The sequence below is a fragment of the Trichoplax adhaerens genome, genomic scaffold, assembly GCF_000150275.1.
Source record: "Trichoplax adhaerens TRIADscaffold_13 genomic scaffold, whole genome shotgun sequence".
Classification (NCBI taxonomy): domain Eukaryota; kingdom Metazoa; phylum Placozoa; class Uniplacotomia; order Trichoplacea; family Trichoplacidae; genus Trichoplax; species Trichoplax adhaerens.
Window position 1 is genome coordinate 851,695 of NW_002060955.1, and position 18,523 is coordinate 870,217.

The 18,523-nt window shown below is 31.2% G+C and overlaps 2 protein-coding genes across 2 annotated transcripts; both read right to left on the bottom strand.

The window, feature by feature from the left end:
• Positions 1 to 1,337: 1,337 nt before the first annotated feature.
• On the bottom strand, positions 1,338 to 3,804 carry TRIADDRAFT_60023 (uncharacterized protein; the record flags this gene model as incomplete). Its single annotated transcript, XM_002116067.1, has 3 exons — positions 1,338 to 2,675; positions 2,801 to 2,850; positions 3,639 to 3,804. The coding sequence occupies 3 exons, from the start codon at positions 3,802 to 3,804 to the stop codon at positions 1,338 to 1,340; spliced, it is 1,554 nt and encodes a 517-aa protein (XP_002116103.1).
• A 5,035-nt stretch (positions 3,805 to 8,839) lies between these two features.
• TRIADDRAFT_30374 (uncharacterized protein) lies at positions 8,840 to 10,534 on the bottom strand (the record flags this gene model as incomplete). Its single annotated transcript, XM_002116068.1, has 4 exons — positions 8,840 to 9,301; positions 9,415 to 9,549; positions 9,862 to 10,102; positions 10,344 to 10,534. 4 exons carry the CDS (start codon positions 10,532 to 10,534, stop codon positions 8,840 to 8,842), a joined length of 1,029 nt encoding a protein of 342 aa, XP_002116104.1.
• Positions 10,535 to 18,523: the final 7,989 nt, after the last annotated feature.

An 18,523-nucleotide genomic window follows, 5' to 3' on the forward strand; every position in this document is an offset into this window, starting at 1 on the left:
CCTTAGTATTTTTTCATATTACTGAAGAAAAATCTGATATCAAATATATCTTGGATCAAAAATATGCTTTGTTAGTGATAGACTAATTAAAGTGGGAATTGAAAAATCGCATAACTTTGTTTCAGGATGTACCGATTTTAGCATTAGCAACTAATAACTAAAAATTGCATTTTATTAACAAATACACTATGGCTCAACAAAAATTAACCATCCATCTATTCTGCATTTAATATATCTATTAACAGCAGCAGTCAATTACTAGTGATGAACAGGAAGAATAAAATGTAATTTACATTCTTTGTAATATTCTGATATAGGCCCTTATTACGGATAATAAATAGATACTTAATTAGACACAAATCATTCACATTAGAATATCCGTAAAATGAACTAGAAGTAGGCAACATCGAACTGCCTAAATATTATCGAAAACTACCATAGAATTAGGCAGTTCACTTCATTGTTAGCGTATTCACAAATTCCAGACTATAAGAATGAAATCTTGGCGTATATATTATCAACGGAGGATGTTATTGAATCCTTTAGCCCAGAAACGCAATTAGTTGCCTTGCTATCTGAACAATTAAGCATTATTTTGATGGATCTTTATAAATAAATGTAATATTTCAAATGGAATTCTCTCACCATTTAAATCTTTTCAATTCTCAGTCAAGTAATAACTTAAATTTCTACGAATATTGCAATTGCAGTCTATTTCCTGACTAAGAATTATTATTCTGTAGTCTCAGGATATATCAATACAGGATTGAAAAATCACTGTTGTGTAAATAAAGACACTCATTCAATAGTCATATATTTCTAGCATGAAATCGTTAATCGATTTTTCAACAAGCACTATCGATAGTTAGGCTTCTGTTGAAAGTCGGCTTAAGTAACCTACTCCACCATAATTGTAATTATGATAACCATCCATCAAATACTTGGCGCAATAGTATTTAGAAACATTGCAATTGCAGCTTATTTCCTGGCTAATATACCCAATTCTATAGTCTTAAGATATCGCAATACAAGATTGAAATATCATTGCGATACAAAAAAGGACACTTACACAATAGTCAGATATTATAACATGAAATCGGCTATCGATGTTTGTAAGCAAACATTATCGATAGTTTGGTTTCTGTTAAAAATTGGTTTTAATCGTAATAATGATGATTACCCATCTTAGATTTCGCGCAATAACATTTGTACATATTGCAATTGCAGCTAATTCCTGGATTTTACATTCATGGCCGCAATTTAGTCTCAGGATATAGAAATACAAAATTGAAAATTCGCTGCGGCACAAATAATGAAACTTACTCAATAGTCAGATATTATAAAATGAAATCGGCAATCGATGTTTTTAAACAAGCATTATCGACAGTTTGGCTTCTGTTCAAAGTCAGTTGTGAGTAGTCTACTAGGCTGTAATTGTAATAGTGATGATTGTCCAGTAAATATTTCGCGCAACTTTGATGGAAATTGCCAAATTTTTTCAAGCGCATGGAATATCCATAATACATCTTATTTGATTTGGATACTACTTTACAGGAATCAATAAAGTCTCCGGAATGCAGATCAAGATCAGTTTGCTTCTGACTAGGACAGCTTTTGGTAGCTTGCATGATGGACGGACTTTGATTCGCTGAAGTTTGACCAAAGGTATGATAGCCAACATCGAGCGATGTATAATGTTGATTTCGTGTTGTATCGTAAAGAACTTCATGTAATTCGTAAGCTAATCCACCAACATTTGATGACATTGTGACAACAAGATAATCGCATTCTGCTAAGAGAAAAACATCTCGTAGAAAATACTTTAAATGTTTTGCAGAATATCTAGAGCTATAGGTACCAGCAGTGAGTTGTTCTATAGGAGGATGTAGAAACGTGTAATTTCGATAGGTTTCTTTTATAGGTTTTATTAACGTAGGATCATCAGTAGTAATAAAAACCCTTTTGGTTTGAATATCCAATCCAGTTTTTGTTAAGTTATTAAAAAATTGATCTACTTTCGTCATATATTCATCGATAGGAAACATTTTAGCTTCAAATTTTTTATCGGTACGTCTAATATGGACCCCTACAATAGGCGATTGAAAGCCCAGATCTGCCTTTGATTTGCTAATAAATTGCCTAACTTGCTTAGCGGGTCGAATAATATATTGCGCTAATATTCCTATCCACCAAGCCATTGGATTATGCTTAAATTGAACTACCTTGTAAAAGATATCAGTCGGCATGGCATAGTGTGAAATCCTCGGTAAAGCTCCTACTTTCTCCAACAAATTCCCTGGAGATTGGATTTTAATAATTCTTGGAGCTGCAATACTTTCATTTCCATCAAATGCTTTTGACCATAATACGGCCAATTTTTTATCCTTAACACTTAATTGGCATCTTGAAATTGGCTTAAAGAGATCTTTATATCTCCTAACTCCGTGTCTACTGATAAAATTGCGTAAATAGGACCAATGGTGTAAGTCAATTAGCATTGTGCGATTAATGGAATAGGCATAAATTAAGCAATAAACCCAATGGTGGAGAGTCGATCCCATACCCGCTTTTCTACCATCACATAGGACCATTTTTGCATTGAAACAGTCTTTTGGATTCTGTAAATAATTCAAACGATGTCGAATAACTTTGACGATCTGTAAACATTTTTTAGTCTACAATTAGCCAAAGTAAAATAAATTAGTAATCACCTTTACCCTCACGTAACAATATTGAAGGGTAAGTGGTACAAAAGAATAATTATAATTTGTAACTTAAATCAATAATCTTATAATCTTACATGGTGGTCTATGGAAGCTAGTGTTGGCATTCTATAGCGATTAGCGGAGTCTGTTGAGGTATAGAAAATAGCCATTTTATCTAGATTAGATATTGCTAGGATGTATTATTACGAGTCTAGATTTACACAATAATTGTAATACAAGAATTTTGGGCCTATATTAACTAGGACAGTTATAATAGAATTTAACGTTCTAATGAAACGATATTAATTGCTAGTAGCAAGCTGAAAAACTAACAAACTGCTAATTCTATAATGTTATTTCAATAAATAAATTACATTGAACACGGTAGGCAACAATTACTTTAAGTACCCTATAAGTAGTATTGAAAGAAGCATTTCTTTTGTATCTTCTACTCAGATTTCTCACATGTTCTAGTGGAAAAGTTTTAAACATCTATAGGTTTTTGTTAAGTTATATTCTCTACTTTATACTATTTGAACGCTAAGCTATTGTTGAAAACTCTTTCAATAAATTGAATAAACGTCGTTTGGACTTAACGAGTACGAGAATGAAAGCAAATTTAAACTTTAAATTTTTAGGCGCGAAGTACGCAGTTAGATAACCTATTTTAATGACCTAACGAAATTATTGTACTGATTATGTATTTCTTAATATCTTTAAGTCGTGCTCAGAGTAGTAGGTAAAGGTAAGGCAATGACAAACTTATAGCTTTTCTTTACCGTCATCAACCATGATTTAACTACAATACTACAGCTACTAAGGAAGTAATTTCCGTTTGCAGCTTTAGCTAGTAATTGGTAAGGAGAGTGATGAGATTCTACCTCAGTAATATATATATATACATAACAGATTATGAACAGTAATAAAACTTACCGATAGAATAACTTGTATTCCAAGGGAATAAAGGTATGTAAGTTAAATGAATTGATGCTACATTAAGCTGATAAAATAGATATGAAATAGCACTAGCTGACACCAATAACACACAGAAAAGGGCCCACGTTCTGTTCCATCGTTGACTGTCCGCTAGTATCGCCATCTTTATCATCAAATGTTAATAAATAGCTTGGCTAGCAGCAAATTTGAAATTACTGAGCCAACTAATGGTCATTTTTTTCAACTAAATTAATAGCTAAGTCAAGCAATTAACATTCAAAACGCATCTATGCTAGAAAGAAACTGCTTCTACTGAAAAAATACATTATTATATGGTTTTACAAGACCCTAACCGATGATTATCGCACAGTGCCTAAAATCGTAGATTGAAAGTATAGCTTAGCTAAGACCCAGACTATAGTGTTTACGACTTGATACTAGTCAATGTGTGTAAGAGTTTGTTAAGATACCGTAAATAATTACGACCTATTTAATTAACTGTAAGTATATAAGAATATTAACTAAGATCTAGACTATAGCATTTGCGACTTACTAGCGAAAGGGTGCAAGTAATTATTCATATGAATAATTATTAACAATTTCATCAATTATAAATATATTCATAAATTGTATTATGTTATTCAAGAGTTCATATATTTAATCCTACCATGTGTACGGGCTTTGTTTTGATACTGTATCCTGTAACATTATTGAGCACTTGGGTAACAGCATAACACTTTATACAGAATCTTCCTGTCAAACCAAGAATGATCTAATGGTAAACTTTAACTCGTATTAAGACGGAAAGAGGCTATATTGCTAATATATTCGAAATCGAACACCTCCAGATTTGATAGCATACGATATCTTATACTGGAAATATTCAGTTAAATATTCTGATGGAATGATTCAAGCTCTCAGTATTATATATTTTAGACCGTGAAATAGGCCGATACATTCAATATTATACTCCTTAAAACCAGTCATTAAATGTTCTTACACTATAAATCTTTAGAATATGGTAATTTAAGATTTATTAACAAGTATGCAACCTGTATATTATGCTTGTTGAAAAGCATTTATGTTCATTCGTTATAATGGATTTAAAGATAATGCAAGATAGTAATCCTAATAATAGATGAATTAGTCGGAATTTAAGAGAGCTCGTTAAGTATTTGATTGTAAAAACTAATGATGGTTGATATCGTACACCTTGAAACCGGTAGTAATCCATGGTGGAAAATTATCAATAGAATAATTTAAGAGTCCATGTCGCGATAACAAATCATAGTATATAAATTGTTACAGTAGTTGATTAATTGATATCAGTTTATGCTATGCATAGATTATTAAAAACCTGCTGCTTTATTTCAGTTGCTGTAGCTGCTTATAGAATAGGAATACATGTTATGCTACAATGATATGATTAGCATATCCCAGAGGTGTTATTGAGTTATCGTGCTTACTTCGAAAACGCTAACTAAAGGTTATAATTCTTAGCGATAGCTTCTCAGGATTAATTCCTCTTAGGTTCTGTCACGATTTCACTTCTGCGACAAGATAACGTACAGTAAAAGTCTATAAGTAGCTACTAACTTAAAACGCCCTTTTACTGAACGTTAAACACACACACAGAAAAGGCTGTAAAGATGAAACTTTTATTAGCAAAGATACTGTAGAGACTTGATACTACATCATTTATGTTTATCACAAGTATTTTGTTAGTGCGTTGTGAACATTTATTTTAGTCGTTTTAAGTAGGTTATTAATGGAGGCGGTACGTGTAAATGATAAAATTAGTATATTGAGTATTATAATTATTATTGTTGCTTTCAAAAGACTACGGTTAACACATTAGCTGTAAATAAGGATTCATTAGAATTCCTTGAATTGATTGGTTTTGTAATCTAACACTGTTAACTAACTCGTTTATCTATTTGACTTATACTAATTTCTGTTTTGAAGCCTCATAGTAAGCCTTTGAGGAAAGTAACGAATATTTGCTTTCATTGATAGTGTGCACGAAGGTTGTAGTGCCACAACTATAAAAGAAAGTGGCAGATTACTGCAATTTTAATCTTATTTTGTTTGATTTCATTAATCAACAACCTTAATAAACTATAGTATTTTTTTTATCCCTTTGGAGTGATCTCGCTGTGAGACCGTCAAGCACCCTGATCTCAATCAACTGACTGTTGAAGAAGGCAATTGTTTATAGTAGAATTGGGCAAATTCTATAGATATATCTACAACTTTTTACCACTACATTCAACTCAAATGTTCCCGTTTATATAGGAATCGTCTAATTTGTAAACAACAACAGTATTATGATACCTTACTAGGAGAAACTTCTCGAACTGAGATGTTCCACACATAGCTTTTCTATTAGTATGTATTTTGAATCTCTTACTCATACTTAATCTTAATCTAAGCTTGTCGGTTGTCTGATTCAACTATCATCAACTAGAACTTGAATCATCTTACTACGATCTATTACATATTAACAATCGATATCAAATACATAATGAACTATTACAAACAACATCCACGTTAAGGTATTACTTATCTTACCTAGCACTACAAATATGGATATTCTCCATACTAGCTACTACTGTACTTATTAATTATCCTAATGACAAGGCAACACTGTAACAGTGTTACGGAGCCATGCTCCGAAATATTAATTGCTATGTTAATTAAAATATCTCATTTAAATTATTCTTTGCTCCAATAGCTTATTAGATATTAATGTTTATTAATAAGTACTTGTTATTGTCAAGGTATGAGAAAGTTCAATATTGTTGACGTGTCGGAGCTAACACGTTTAATCGGTAAACGTTAATTAATAACATCTTAAGTGTAAGGTCAATTACTTTGCAGAGCCTTGATGCTTTAGTTGCTATACTTGGATATGTATACTGTACAGTGTAAGCCGCTATGTTAAGAATATTCAGAAGTGCACCATCGGCGTTGGTCGAGACTATAAAAAGCCGAGCACTAGCTTAGCTGCTCAGTTCCAGTTAGTCGCTTGCAGGATCTTTTGAATATTATTGCTAAGAATATTCTTACGTTTTTCTTTAGCACATTTTACGACTAAGTTTAACGAAAGTAAAGTGAAGTATTTAAACCTATTACTCATTAGTAGCTTATTTGTGTAGCTGAGAGTTAGTTCAGCTATGACAGGTCCAGTCCCTAAGTTAGTTAGGAACACGAGTACTAGTGAAGAAAGTGTTTAAGACCCGGTTCTTGTTACAAAGGAGATTTGTAACAAACAAGTTCTTAGATTAGTAGGTACAGTTATCTTGATGAAAGTTAGTTACTGCTTACGATTAACTACGAATCCTGCTAAGTTTGCAATGACAGGATTGAGAAAGTTAAACCATTAAACGCTGCATACTGTTGTACTACCCCAGATATGCCAAATGCTACCGTTGATATAAGATTATCACGCACACCTTACACTATATTATTCATTCACTAATTCAGGAAAGTTTCAATATTAAGGATTAAGTATAAAATGAAAATTATTTGCACGATTAAGTAACTAAGAGGTGGCAACTTAAGCTATAATAAGTAACTAAAGTAAATTGTATGTATTGATCAGGAAAGTTGCCTTGAAAGTAAAAGCGTATCATCAATAACAATATCAGTATAGAAGCAAGTATTAGAACAGCCTTTCTAATGTACAGTGAGGAGCAAGATAGATTTACAAAATCGATGAAGGAAAATATGACCATTTCACGTTATTTCTTAGTACAGTTATGATACAATAAGTAGACGGTATATCACGTAGCTTGCGTAGCATATTGATACGAACATGTTGGAAAGATCTGAACGTATCAAAGATACTTCCATCCATTAGGTATATATTTCGCCATGATGTAACTTTTAGATAATACAAGATTTTGATTAAACCGTAAGGGCTTACTATCACATTTTATTTACCAATTTACCGATTATACATATCTCTATATAACTTGATATAGATGCACAATCTGTTGGTGAGGCTAAATTATTATTAATTGATGCTCATTGAGAAATACAATTATAGTATAGTATTGATTTTCATTGTCTAGTTCTAAATGCAGCAATTTATGCAGGTGGTAAGTAATAAACATTAGTGTTGTATATATAATTAGTAATAGATTAAATACGATATCTTAACCATAAAGGCATAAATAAAAGGAAACACTATATATGTACGCATATGATGATTGTATGGTAGTGCTTGTAATATAGTAGGTGATAACATTCTAAAAGGCGGACTGATAAGTTACTAATTGCAGTGCGAAGTATAAACTGTAATCGTATCGAGATGCAACCTCGTGTAGCTATAAATACCGATTAACTAATAATAAAATGCGGTTATCAATCTTACTCACGGAGTGAACTTATTATTGAAGAACATAACAATTAGATTTTAAGATTATTGCTGTATGCAAATTTCTTTAACGTAAAACGATAGGTTATTATTTCCATCATTGATTTAACATCTATAACAGTATTTTTTAGACTACACAGCAGTATTAAATTGGGGCGAACGTATTTCTATATACTGATGAACATCTTTCCACTCACAATCGTAACGTTAGATAATCCTATGATATGGATCAGATTATGGCATAATCATGCATTATTTCAGATGTCTTCTGTCTATTACAGATTTTGGATGATTATTTCAGTGTATCATCTTCTCGCTGCCTTTAATTCACAATTTTCTGCCATTAATTTTTGAAGCTGTTTCTTGAGATCTTCTATCAATTTATCCTTCTAAAATTTAAATAATAATTTCAATAATCGTGTTTCATAGATAAATTATAATAAAAAAAATATCCGAACGAGTATGCAAAGAAAACTACTGTTACTGATCAACATTTTGTTAACAACTTGCTTCTTTGCATATGGCTATTGATTAAATATAGATTAATACCTGATCATCTGAGAAATTAGGGGTGTTTTCTTCTAATGGTAGAATGGTGATCTCCGATGTCTGAGAACGTAAATCAGCATTCCTAGCATGGATTAATTTGCTCTGCATAGTATTTGTGAATAGTTTTTCATCAGGTGCAACTTTCAGACGCATCATCTAATTACGAAAAGATACAAATAATCGATTAAATAACTTTAATCGATATCACAAATAGTATTAACGACAAAAATTGGCATGGCATGCGATTGTAGTAAGCAAAATCTTATAGCTAATTAGCAGAGTTTTTAAGGTTAAATAAATGCAGTGAGAGTAATTTGATAAAATCTCTAGAACAACTCATGCATGGTCTTGCAGCTGATTTATGCAGAATAAAATCATTAGTAGAATTTAAAATTACCTTAGGGATAAAGACGATGCATAAAACCGAAGTTACGCAAAGCAGCGACATGCCAGAAAAGAGCATATAGCTTAAATCAACATTAGTTGATGTGATGAAGCTAATAGCAACAGAAATCATGCTGAGGATAGTAACTTGGTAGATGCATACGGCAATATATTGTGAATCATTGAGAGCTTCAATAGCCACACGACGAGTTGCAAATGCCAAATAAGCTCCAAAAAGCATCAATAAGCCTTTATAGCTATAAATAACTGCAAGCCATAATATGGAATGAGTGCTTGTGCATGTGTACTGAATAATTTCTTTGCCACGATACGAAGTGCCTGCGATCTAAAATTTTTAAGAATTTTATTCATATAGAATTTATGGCCATAAGACATGCAGTTTTATGCTGATATAAGGTTATGATATAACATAAGCAAGTATTTAAAACTATACCTTACCGTTATAGGCTCATAAACGAAACTAGTCTGTTGTTTAAGCTTATATGGATCAACTAATAGCCAAATTAATAATATTGCAACATCAATCAACACCAACTGCATTACAGCACGAATTAGAGACCCATCTCTAATAATCTGAATGAAATAAACAAATAGTAGACGAAGAAGATGGTTAATTAGTTAATCATAATGTATGAATGCCATGATATATCATAAATATAAACCAAAACGCCATATACTGATAATTACAATTTAAAATATAGCTAATAGCCCTCTGTTTTATGTAACGAAAATAACCATTAAACATCATACACACTATCATAATGCTTCTTGCGATCCAAATGTTTATTAAATTTCGCAAACTAAAGTGCAAACTTTACAGTAAGCAGTAACCTAATTTGCTGATAGTATAAATTTTAGTGCCTAAGTAGCTACAGCAATACGTACTATTTTCCTTCCAGTTTTATTATTAAAAATTCTATAAACTCGCCAAGTCTTAACAAATAATGATCCAAATGCAATGGTAAATCCAATGCAAAGAAACCATACTCTCATGGCATAAATGATCGGCAGGTTAACTGATGCCATAAAATTAGTATCCACACCAAATAGGATGATTGCCACATAGCATATAATGCAACCAATTGTTAATAAATTATTTATGTTGGGACTTGACATTTTAATAAACCTATCCATATTAAATAACATACATATCAAATTACTTTCATTTAGCTATATGGCTATGAAATTATTTGAAAATTTCTTTACGCTTCGTTACTTATTATAATTAAAAGTATTGAAATCGTACCCAATAAGTATGCAAATAATCTCCTATTACAGCTTTAGATACTGTAGTATTCAACTCAATTCAAGTTCAATTCTAATCTTGATTTAAACTCAAATTAACGAAAGTTATAATAATTTTATACCTATGCTTGCGTTTGACAATATTAAAACCAAGACATATTAGGGCCAAGCAAATTCCCAAGATACAGAGAGATGCTATTGTTGCAAAAGCTGAGCTTGAAATTTGAATGGCTATTATTGCATGAGGTATTATTACAGCTGGTGCGTGGCCATCTGATTTTGATACAGCAATATGATTATAGTATAAATGCATGTGTTACATAAATGGTAATGGCAGGTGTTTGTCTGTCATGAAAATTATTCCTCATTATAGCTCTTTTAATTACTATTACACATTTTAATAAACATATTAATGAAGTTTACAAATAATATCACATTAAAACTTAAGATTATGAAATTACAAGAATTATCAAAAAATTAACCTGGCCAAGAAAGCGCTGAATGGTTAAATGTAGCGGAAGAATTACTTGCTGTAAATTGACCAACTACAACAGATTGATTGTAATCCTGACCAATATCTACAAAGTATTTTAATCGATAGATTTAATCGAATAGTTTTTTTCCTGCAAATACATTTAATCATAACTCTAAATTGTAAATTCCGTTAACATAATTGATATTTTCTGCAGTCTTGTATTTTTCACACCTTGATATTGAATATAGTAAAAATCCGATATTCGATATTTATTTTGCATGTTGAATTTTCCCTAGATTTTAAGGGTTAGATATTTCCAAACTTATCAATTAATTTACTATTGCTTTTATTGAATTGCAACCTTCTACATAATAGATGCAAGAATCCATTTTCGGTAAACTATGGTTTGCATGCTCTATTTCAATTCGATATGCATACTGTATACTTAAACATGAAGTAGTATCGATAATTAATTGCTCGAATTAAGTTATACCAAACATACCGTCACTCCTTGAAATTTTAAATTCGATAATTGATTTTTTAATTCCTTCACTAAAGGAATAAATTGCTGTGTATCGTAGTAAGTTTGTGCAGTAGCGTTTTTGAACAGGTTTTTATAGGGAATTCTGCTTAAGGCTTTCCTAAATGCTACTGCAAATGCCCACATCGAATCATAGCAATAGCTGTAGTAGGCATTAGATGTTGCTTTGCCATAACTCTTTAGAAATCGGCTGTGAAATTGTTTACCAGTCTATATCAGAAAAAAGTAATGCTTTCTGAGTCTTCTTTGAAATCATAAATAATACTGCCTAGACTTTAGCAGTAATAATGAAACCGCTATTTCTAGGTCCATCAAGGATAGCTGCTGGATTATTCTGCTTTACCAACTACAGCATTAACTCGTGTATACTGGTAAATCTAAAGTAAGGTATGTTTCTATATAAAAGAAATACGAGTATGTACTTTGGCCGCAATTATGCGACCTCTTATAGTAGTTCTTAATACCTAATAATTGAAATTTCAATTTTTAGCCATAACTAATTCTCGATCAAATATCTGCATCTATTTTCCGATGAGTAACTTCTTGTGAATATGATAATATTATAGCGTAATTAGTATTTTTAATGATATCACCTCAGACTCTTAACAATTTACCGTAACTTTGTCGTGCTATTTTCTGGGGATTAATGGCAGTTGATCATAACTGATGCTTTACATGATATCAAAATTCATTGCTTATTTTGAAATAAGGTAAATTTAACTAAATGAACCAAATCTATTCTTAAAATCTTTAGATCTTTCTACACTAAATTAGTATTATACGCTTATAAGAAGCTAATTTACTACCACTTACTGTATACTTGATAATGTTACAACATTAAAGTCTGACAAGTCCATCTATGACGGGCCTTAATTCAAATGCAAATTTTCGCTAATATCAAATCTATATTTTGACGCATTTTACCTGTTTGCTAATGCTAATTCGATCACTCTGATCAAAATTAGGTACTTTAACAGCAAAGGCGTTATTTAATGAAGATAAAACGTCATCTTCTGTGCAATTTAATCCGAATCGACTTGCATGCACTTCAACATCTTGCCACCAATTTTTTTCTCCAAAATAGGGTATTATCCAAACATATTGACTTCCATATAAATTATATTTCGTTGCCTAAGAATTGTTATTAAAGCTTAAATCTAGTGCTGTCTTGATGAGTAATAATTAAATTCTAATAATGCAGTGTAAATCTGTTTTATAAAATTGTAGATTGTTAAGAGACAGGAATAGCCCAAACTTGCAGCATAAATTGAGAGTGCGCTTTGAAATCTACTTTACGGTAAGCTGATTGATATTCCTATGTAGATATTATTAAAATTTAGCACATTTATACACATTAAACACAGTGTGTTCCTGTTCAATTTACTACGTCAGTATTGAATTAATCGATTCCTACAAATAGTTTAACAAAAATATATTAGGTTAGTCTACTAAGCTATATCGTATAAACTTAGAATCTGTACTCGCAACCTTAACATCCTTCGAGGAAATAAATTCAGTCTAGTTAAACTAGTTGGGAATTACTATTTTAGTCCAACTGATCCTAAATTAAGGATTGTTAACATATCAACTGTTGCCCACTAATATTACAGTCAAGGAGACCGTAAATATTGTTGACGTATAAGCATATATAGAATGTAACATGGCAATAATGTACAAATTAAGAAAATTTACTTTCGTAATAAGATAAATTGCCTTCTCTTCAAGGCTGAACAATCTATACTAGCAAGAAATAGAATTCTCAGTTGAAGTAAATAGTGTTAACTTACTGCACATAATAATACCGCTGTAAGGTTCGCATCCGCAAATACCGTAAATAGACTTCGTGTTTCTTTCTTAATAGTATAAAAGTAGAATAATTTAGCACACCAATAACAACCTGCATTAATCCAACATGGTATTAGATTGCACCAAGGTAACAATTTTAAGGCATTACTGATAGCAATATTGCAAGCTTATATGTACATTAAACTTTATCATCTCATCTTGTCCTTAATGACAACTTAAAATGATCAACAAAACTACTAGAATAGGCTTTAAAATACCATAAAGTTTAAATCGAAACGGCTATATACCTGTATCTGCTCCATTGCATGAGACATCATAGGGGGATGAGATACACTCATAGATCTATAATAGTATCCATCACGCTTACCCAAATCTTTCAAATAGGTAGAAGTCTAAAACAGATAAAGCATTGCTATATCAAATAATTACATAGTTAAGGGCCAAATTTCATCGAGCCCAGTGTGCCCTTTCAAGCATTTAGAAATTAGATGGTACAAGTAATCAGTTTCTACTCTCATCAAGGCTACTTAAATTAATATGACATGATACTAAGGTAATTAAAGAATTGTGACAGCGTTATATACTGTATTAGTGTAGAAATATCCATGTTAGGATAATTTTGTTAGCCTATCCTTATTTAGTTAACTTCTAATTTGGATATACTGTGTTTTAATATAGCGCTGACTTTATGCGACAGTGATATCTACATATACTGAAATTACTAATTATATTAGGGAATGCGAATTATCTACTTACAGTTCGAATCATTGTGATTGTAACTTACTTATGGTAGATTGTAAATTATCGTGGAAATGTTTCGTGATAAGACATATCGTAATCTGATTATTCTGTATTAGTCATTAGACGTCTATGTTGGTAAATACTGTTGTCTGCATTAGGGAGCAGTAGCTACAATTAGTATCTAATTCAGTGAATGATTCCAAAGTTATTCGTACTAACTATGACTCAAGAACTATTGAGGAAGAGTATATAAACGCAATATATCGTGTAATAAAGTCAATTGTTAAAGTTAGTGTTTAACGTAAAATACGAGGCGTCTAAGTCTTTGTGTAGTCTGCTAGCAGAGCAAAAGTGTTTCTGATAGTGCAGATATCGTTCCTTGATACGTAGTTCAAGAAATTGACTTATTGATCCTACATTACGTTATCTAGTTGCAAAGCTGTTTTGTGAGAAGAATCTAATTAATAGTAAACGCACAGCCGTATCTAAATCTATCAGATAAAATTTAAATTTTTTGCTTATAATTGAATAAAAGATGCCAAGTTGAGGTTATTTCCATTACAGTCATTTCAATGGCGTGGGTTCGAATCCCACCGCTGCAAGCGAATATATTACGAGCTAGGAATAGCCCTAACTAGCAACAAGGATTGAGAAGTGATTTCTTTCCTTAACTACTATTACTTGGAATACCAGACAATTGGTATTCCAAAGCCGATAGGGTTTAACGTAGGGAGACCTTCAAGGCTTCCTAGAAAATCACAATCTAATTTATAGTCGGCGAACTCGCCGTGTATATAGGTTTTGGACCGAAAGCCAGTTTAGCTACACAAGTCACCTCGTCAATTAGAAATTAACCAAATTAATGCCCTAAAGAGATTCTATCTATATATTACATGTCTCCATCTAAAATAATCAATGCTTATTAATAGTTTAACAGATACATATAAAACTATCCTATTAAGACATTTCTACTAAACTTAGGAATTGTACTTTGAACCTTAGCAACTTGGAGGTGATAGATATTATCCAGTTTAGCTGGTAGGCAATTACTATTCTAGTCTATGTAATCCTAAATTAAGGATATCACTATAATTACAATTAAGGAGGCCCTAAAACATATATAGAACGTAACATAGAAATAAAGTACACGTACGAATATTACTTTCGTGGCAATTGGTCATTAATGTATATGACAAGATTAAAAGATTATGGTCAATGCTCACCTTGTGGAAACTTCCTTCAGAAAGTATCGTACCTGTAGTCCAGTTAAAGTACTTGAACATAGCATAATAGGCTAGCGCTACACCACGAATTGATCTATAAGTGTTGAATAAGTACCTATATTTTGAGCTATCAACTTCAAGACTTGGCACTGAATAAGAAAACTAAACAAGTAAAATAGCAAATCATTAGAATTGTTAATTATCGTATCCGGTCATAAGTTAACAAATGCGATATATCTAACTAATATGTCATTTATTGTTGATACTGTTAACCAATAAATTTTAAGGAACAGACATCAAACCATTTTGTTATCTTTCGTATTGAAGTAAGCAAAAATCTTTTCTTTATCAATTGTTATCGGCTGATGATATATCTTATACCAGTTGTGTGATTATTACCTGCATTACGTTGTAGAACGCAGCGGCTTCCGCCACATAAGTAATAGCTGCCGGCGACCTTGGTCCTAATATTGCGACTTGAAGTTTATCACTGAATAGAAGATGAAGAGCCCCTTTCAATGTTAACGGACCATTTGACTAAAAGAAAAATTCCACTTTAGTTACTATTTACGATATGTACTGCATAATATCTAAAGTTATAAATAAATTACGAAAATATTATTTCAGCATAAGTTTACTTATATAAATAGCAGAATACTAAACTCTAATTTAATGTAGGATCTGGATGATGAAGAATTTCAGATATAAAATCAAAATCAGGAATATGCATTACTGTGTTGTAAGTCACATCAGTTCTTAACAGCTATACAGTGATCTTTTTGACTCTGAATATCATTAAATATACATATAGACTTGACGAAGTCTATTCTCTTATCTAGGTTACAGAATCTATCAGATTCATTCATATCTAACTCAAGGTTTCATCTACAGGATTGTTACGAGCATTGTAATCCAAATAGTGTCTACTAACAAGCAAAGCCGAGGTATTTTTAAGTTATGACGAAATATTTAATCTGCGCAGACATTATGCAATAAGGTAAGGCTGGTTGATTCCGGTACACTAATAATATGATAATATGACTTATTACATGAACGAGAGATGTCTTTCTATAAGATATGAAATTAATTTGCTATATTTCTATATTTATAAGTCTATTTAGTATAATTCTTGCCTTCATTATAATCTATAAGCTATCATCTACGACGCAATTTATCTAGCATTGAAAATCAACCAAGCTATGAATATATCTAGATACCAGATATTGAATAGATCTAATTTGATTAATTCTTATAATTTTATAATTATCAGATATTCAACGGTTGTGCAAAATATCTGATCAAAAAATATATCAATCTGTTCAGTATGATTGCGATAATGAATATCAAGATTATAGACAGTAGCTTTTTAATTTCATATACAGATATTTGTTATAAATACGCGTTGGTGTTAGGGTTGAACGATGAAATTATTGCTATACCTTACGAAGATTGACGTCTGACAAGTTAATATGGCTAAATAAATATAGTTTCCTTACTTTCAATGAAAATTGATACTATGCTCGTTGCAATTGTTAAAGTAATTATAAGTTCAGTACACCAAGGACATTTGAAATAGCTGGCTTATCATGCTGTACCTACGATAAGTTTAATAATTGTAAGCAGGCCATCGGAAGAAGTCATAGAAATGATAAAATCGAGATCAATGATTTTAATGAATTTAATCAAATTGGCATCTGTTTATAATTAAACCAGTGATATATCAAAGGAACGTAATTGGATGGTAAGCCTCGGTAATTAACTGCAAATTGACACTTAATTAGATTATCACAATTATTCTCTCTGTGACTGTTTGTTTTTATTGACATATTTCCTGATTTATTTCTACTAGTAAGCTATGTCTATTTGCTAGTTCATTTATAGCAATAGTAATTTCCATGAATACAATGTGTATACAAAGAAGGTTTAGATTGTATCCAGTACTGGCACGGCAACATCACGAAAATGCCATGAAAATAGACGATTGAGACTTTTTAATGTTTTAATTTCAATGCAGGCTCATTAATTTTTAAACTAGATATGTTTACAGTATCGTACTGGAAATTAATAGATGATTTACTGTTATTTTCACTATTTTCAAATTAATGCTCACTGCCATATCCAGCCATATTAACAATTTTAAATTATTTTTGTCACATCGGAACATCATCGTTCCAATATATTACAGAATCTTTCGTCAAGAAATAGATAGTCGATGATGTAAATTGCTGTATGCAGTATAGACGAAAAAGTAATATTCACGATTTAATTTTAATTTTTTAACTATCTCTAGTTGTATACGTATATATTCTCAAATTATTTCGCTATGTACTCAATACAAATTAAGATTCTGGGATAGCAATCTCTAAAAGATATTCAATTAGGCTGCGATAATGGTTAAAAAGATTTCACTTTCAATAGAACTCTCATATTATAAATTTTAAATTTAATTATTAGAGCTAGCTAACAATTGTAGTGGATCTTACATGTTACAATACCATCTAATTTATGCAAAACTTAAAAGATGCACTTTTATATTATTCAATTTAATGGAAAAAGTTACTTCCTATTTATTGTCTCATTCGAGAAGTGGCATTGGCTATCTCTTTTGTAAGAGAATATTTAATTAAAAAATATAGAAATGTTATGTGAATAACTTTATAAGTGGATTCTGCCTTTACAATTCATGTAAATGGCATCCTAATAGTATTATTTCTGATTCATCATCTCTAAAATGAATCTCCAATCTTAAAATGGTAAAAATAAAGATTAAAATTTAGTTTACGCTCATGAAAGGCCCATAGCGATGTACAGAAATTAAATTTGCATATAGCGTATGTAATTTATGGATCTGTCTACTAAATTTATCTAAAATATCAAAACTGGATACCGTATATGCAATTAGGTAGATATTCTGCCCAGGGGTAATCTGTAACAAAAAGGTTCTTTGATAAACAACTGAAACAATTACAAATTAAATTTACGTACGATCACAATCTTGATAGATTATTAATTTGTTCTCTACGCATTTTTAAGATTTAGCCTGAACATCATAACAGAAGTAGTTTAGACATTGGCAATATAATCTACACCTATCTCGCATCGATGTGACCGATATCAATCTATGTTTGGGTCCTACCGATACGCTAAATTCTCTACCAAATACGCGAAGGTAAATGTCAAAATAATTTATTGATAATTACAATTTGCTCTTTTATAGATTAATAAACAGGCAAAGAAATTTGTCTAGGGCGATACCTAGAACTATTTCCAAAAAACTGTTCAGTCTAAAACTAAAAAATATCGTAATAATCTCCAGCTGTAAAGTTTTGCTTTCGTTTCGTATTGTAGTTGTATATCTATATCGCTAATGAATGATTAACTGAATTATTGATATTAGGCAATTTTTTGTTTAGCAATTAAATAAAGACCATATTTCAAAGGTTAGCATCTAGAGGAGGACTAGCAATAATGAAGGGCAATTGCAATATTCTTGATATACATCATTTCAATTTTATT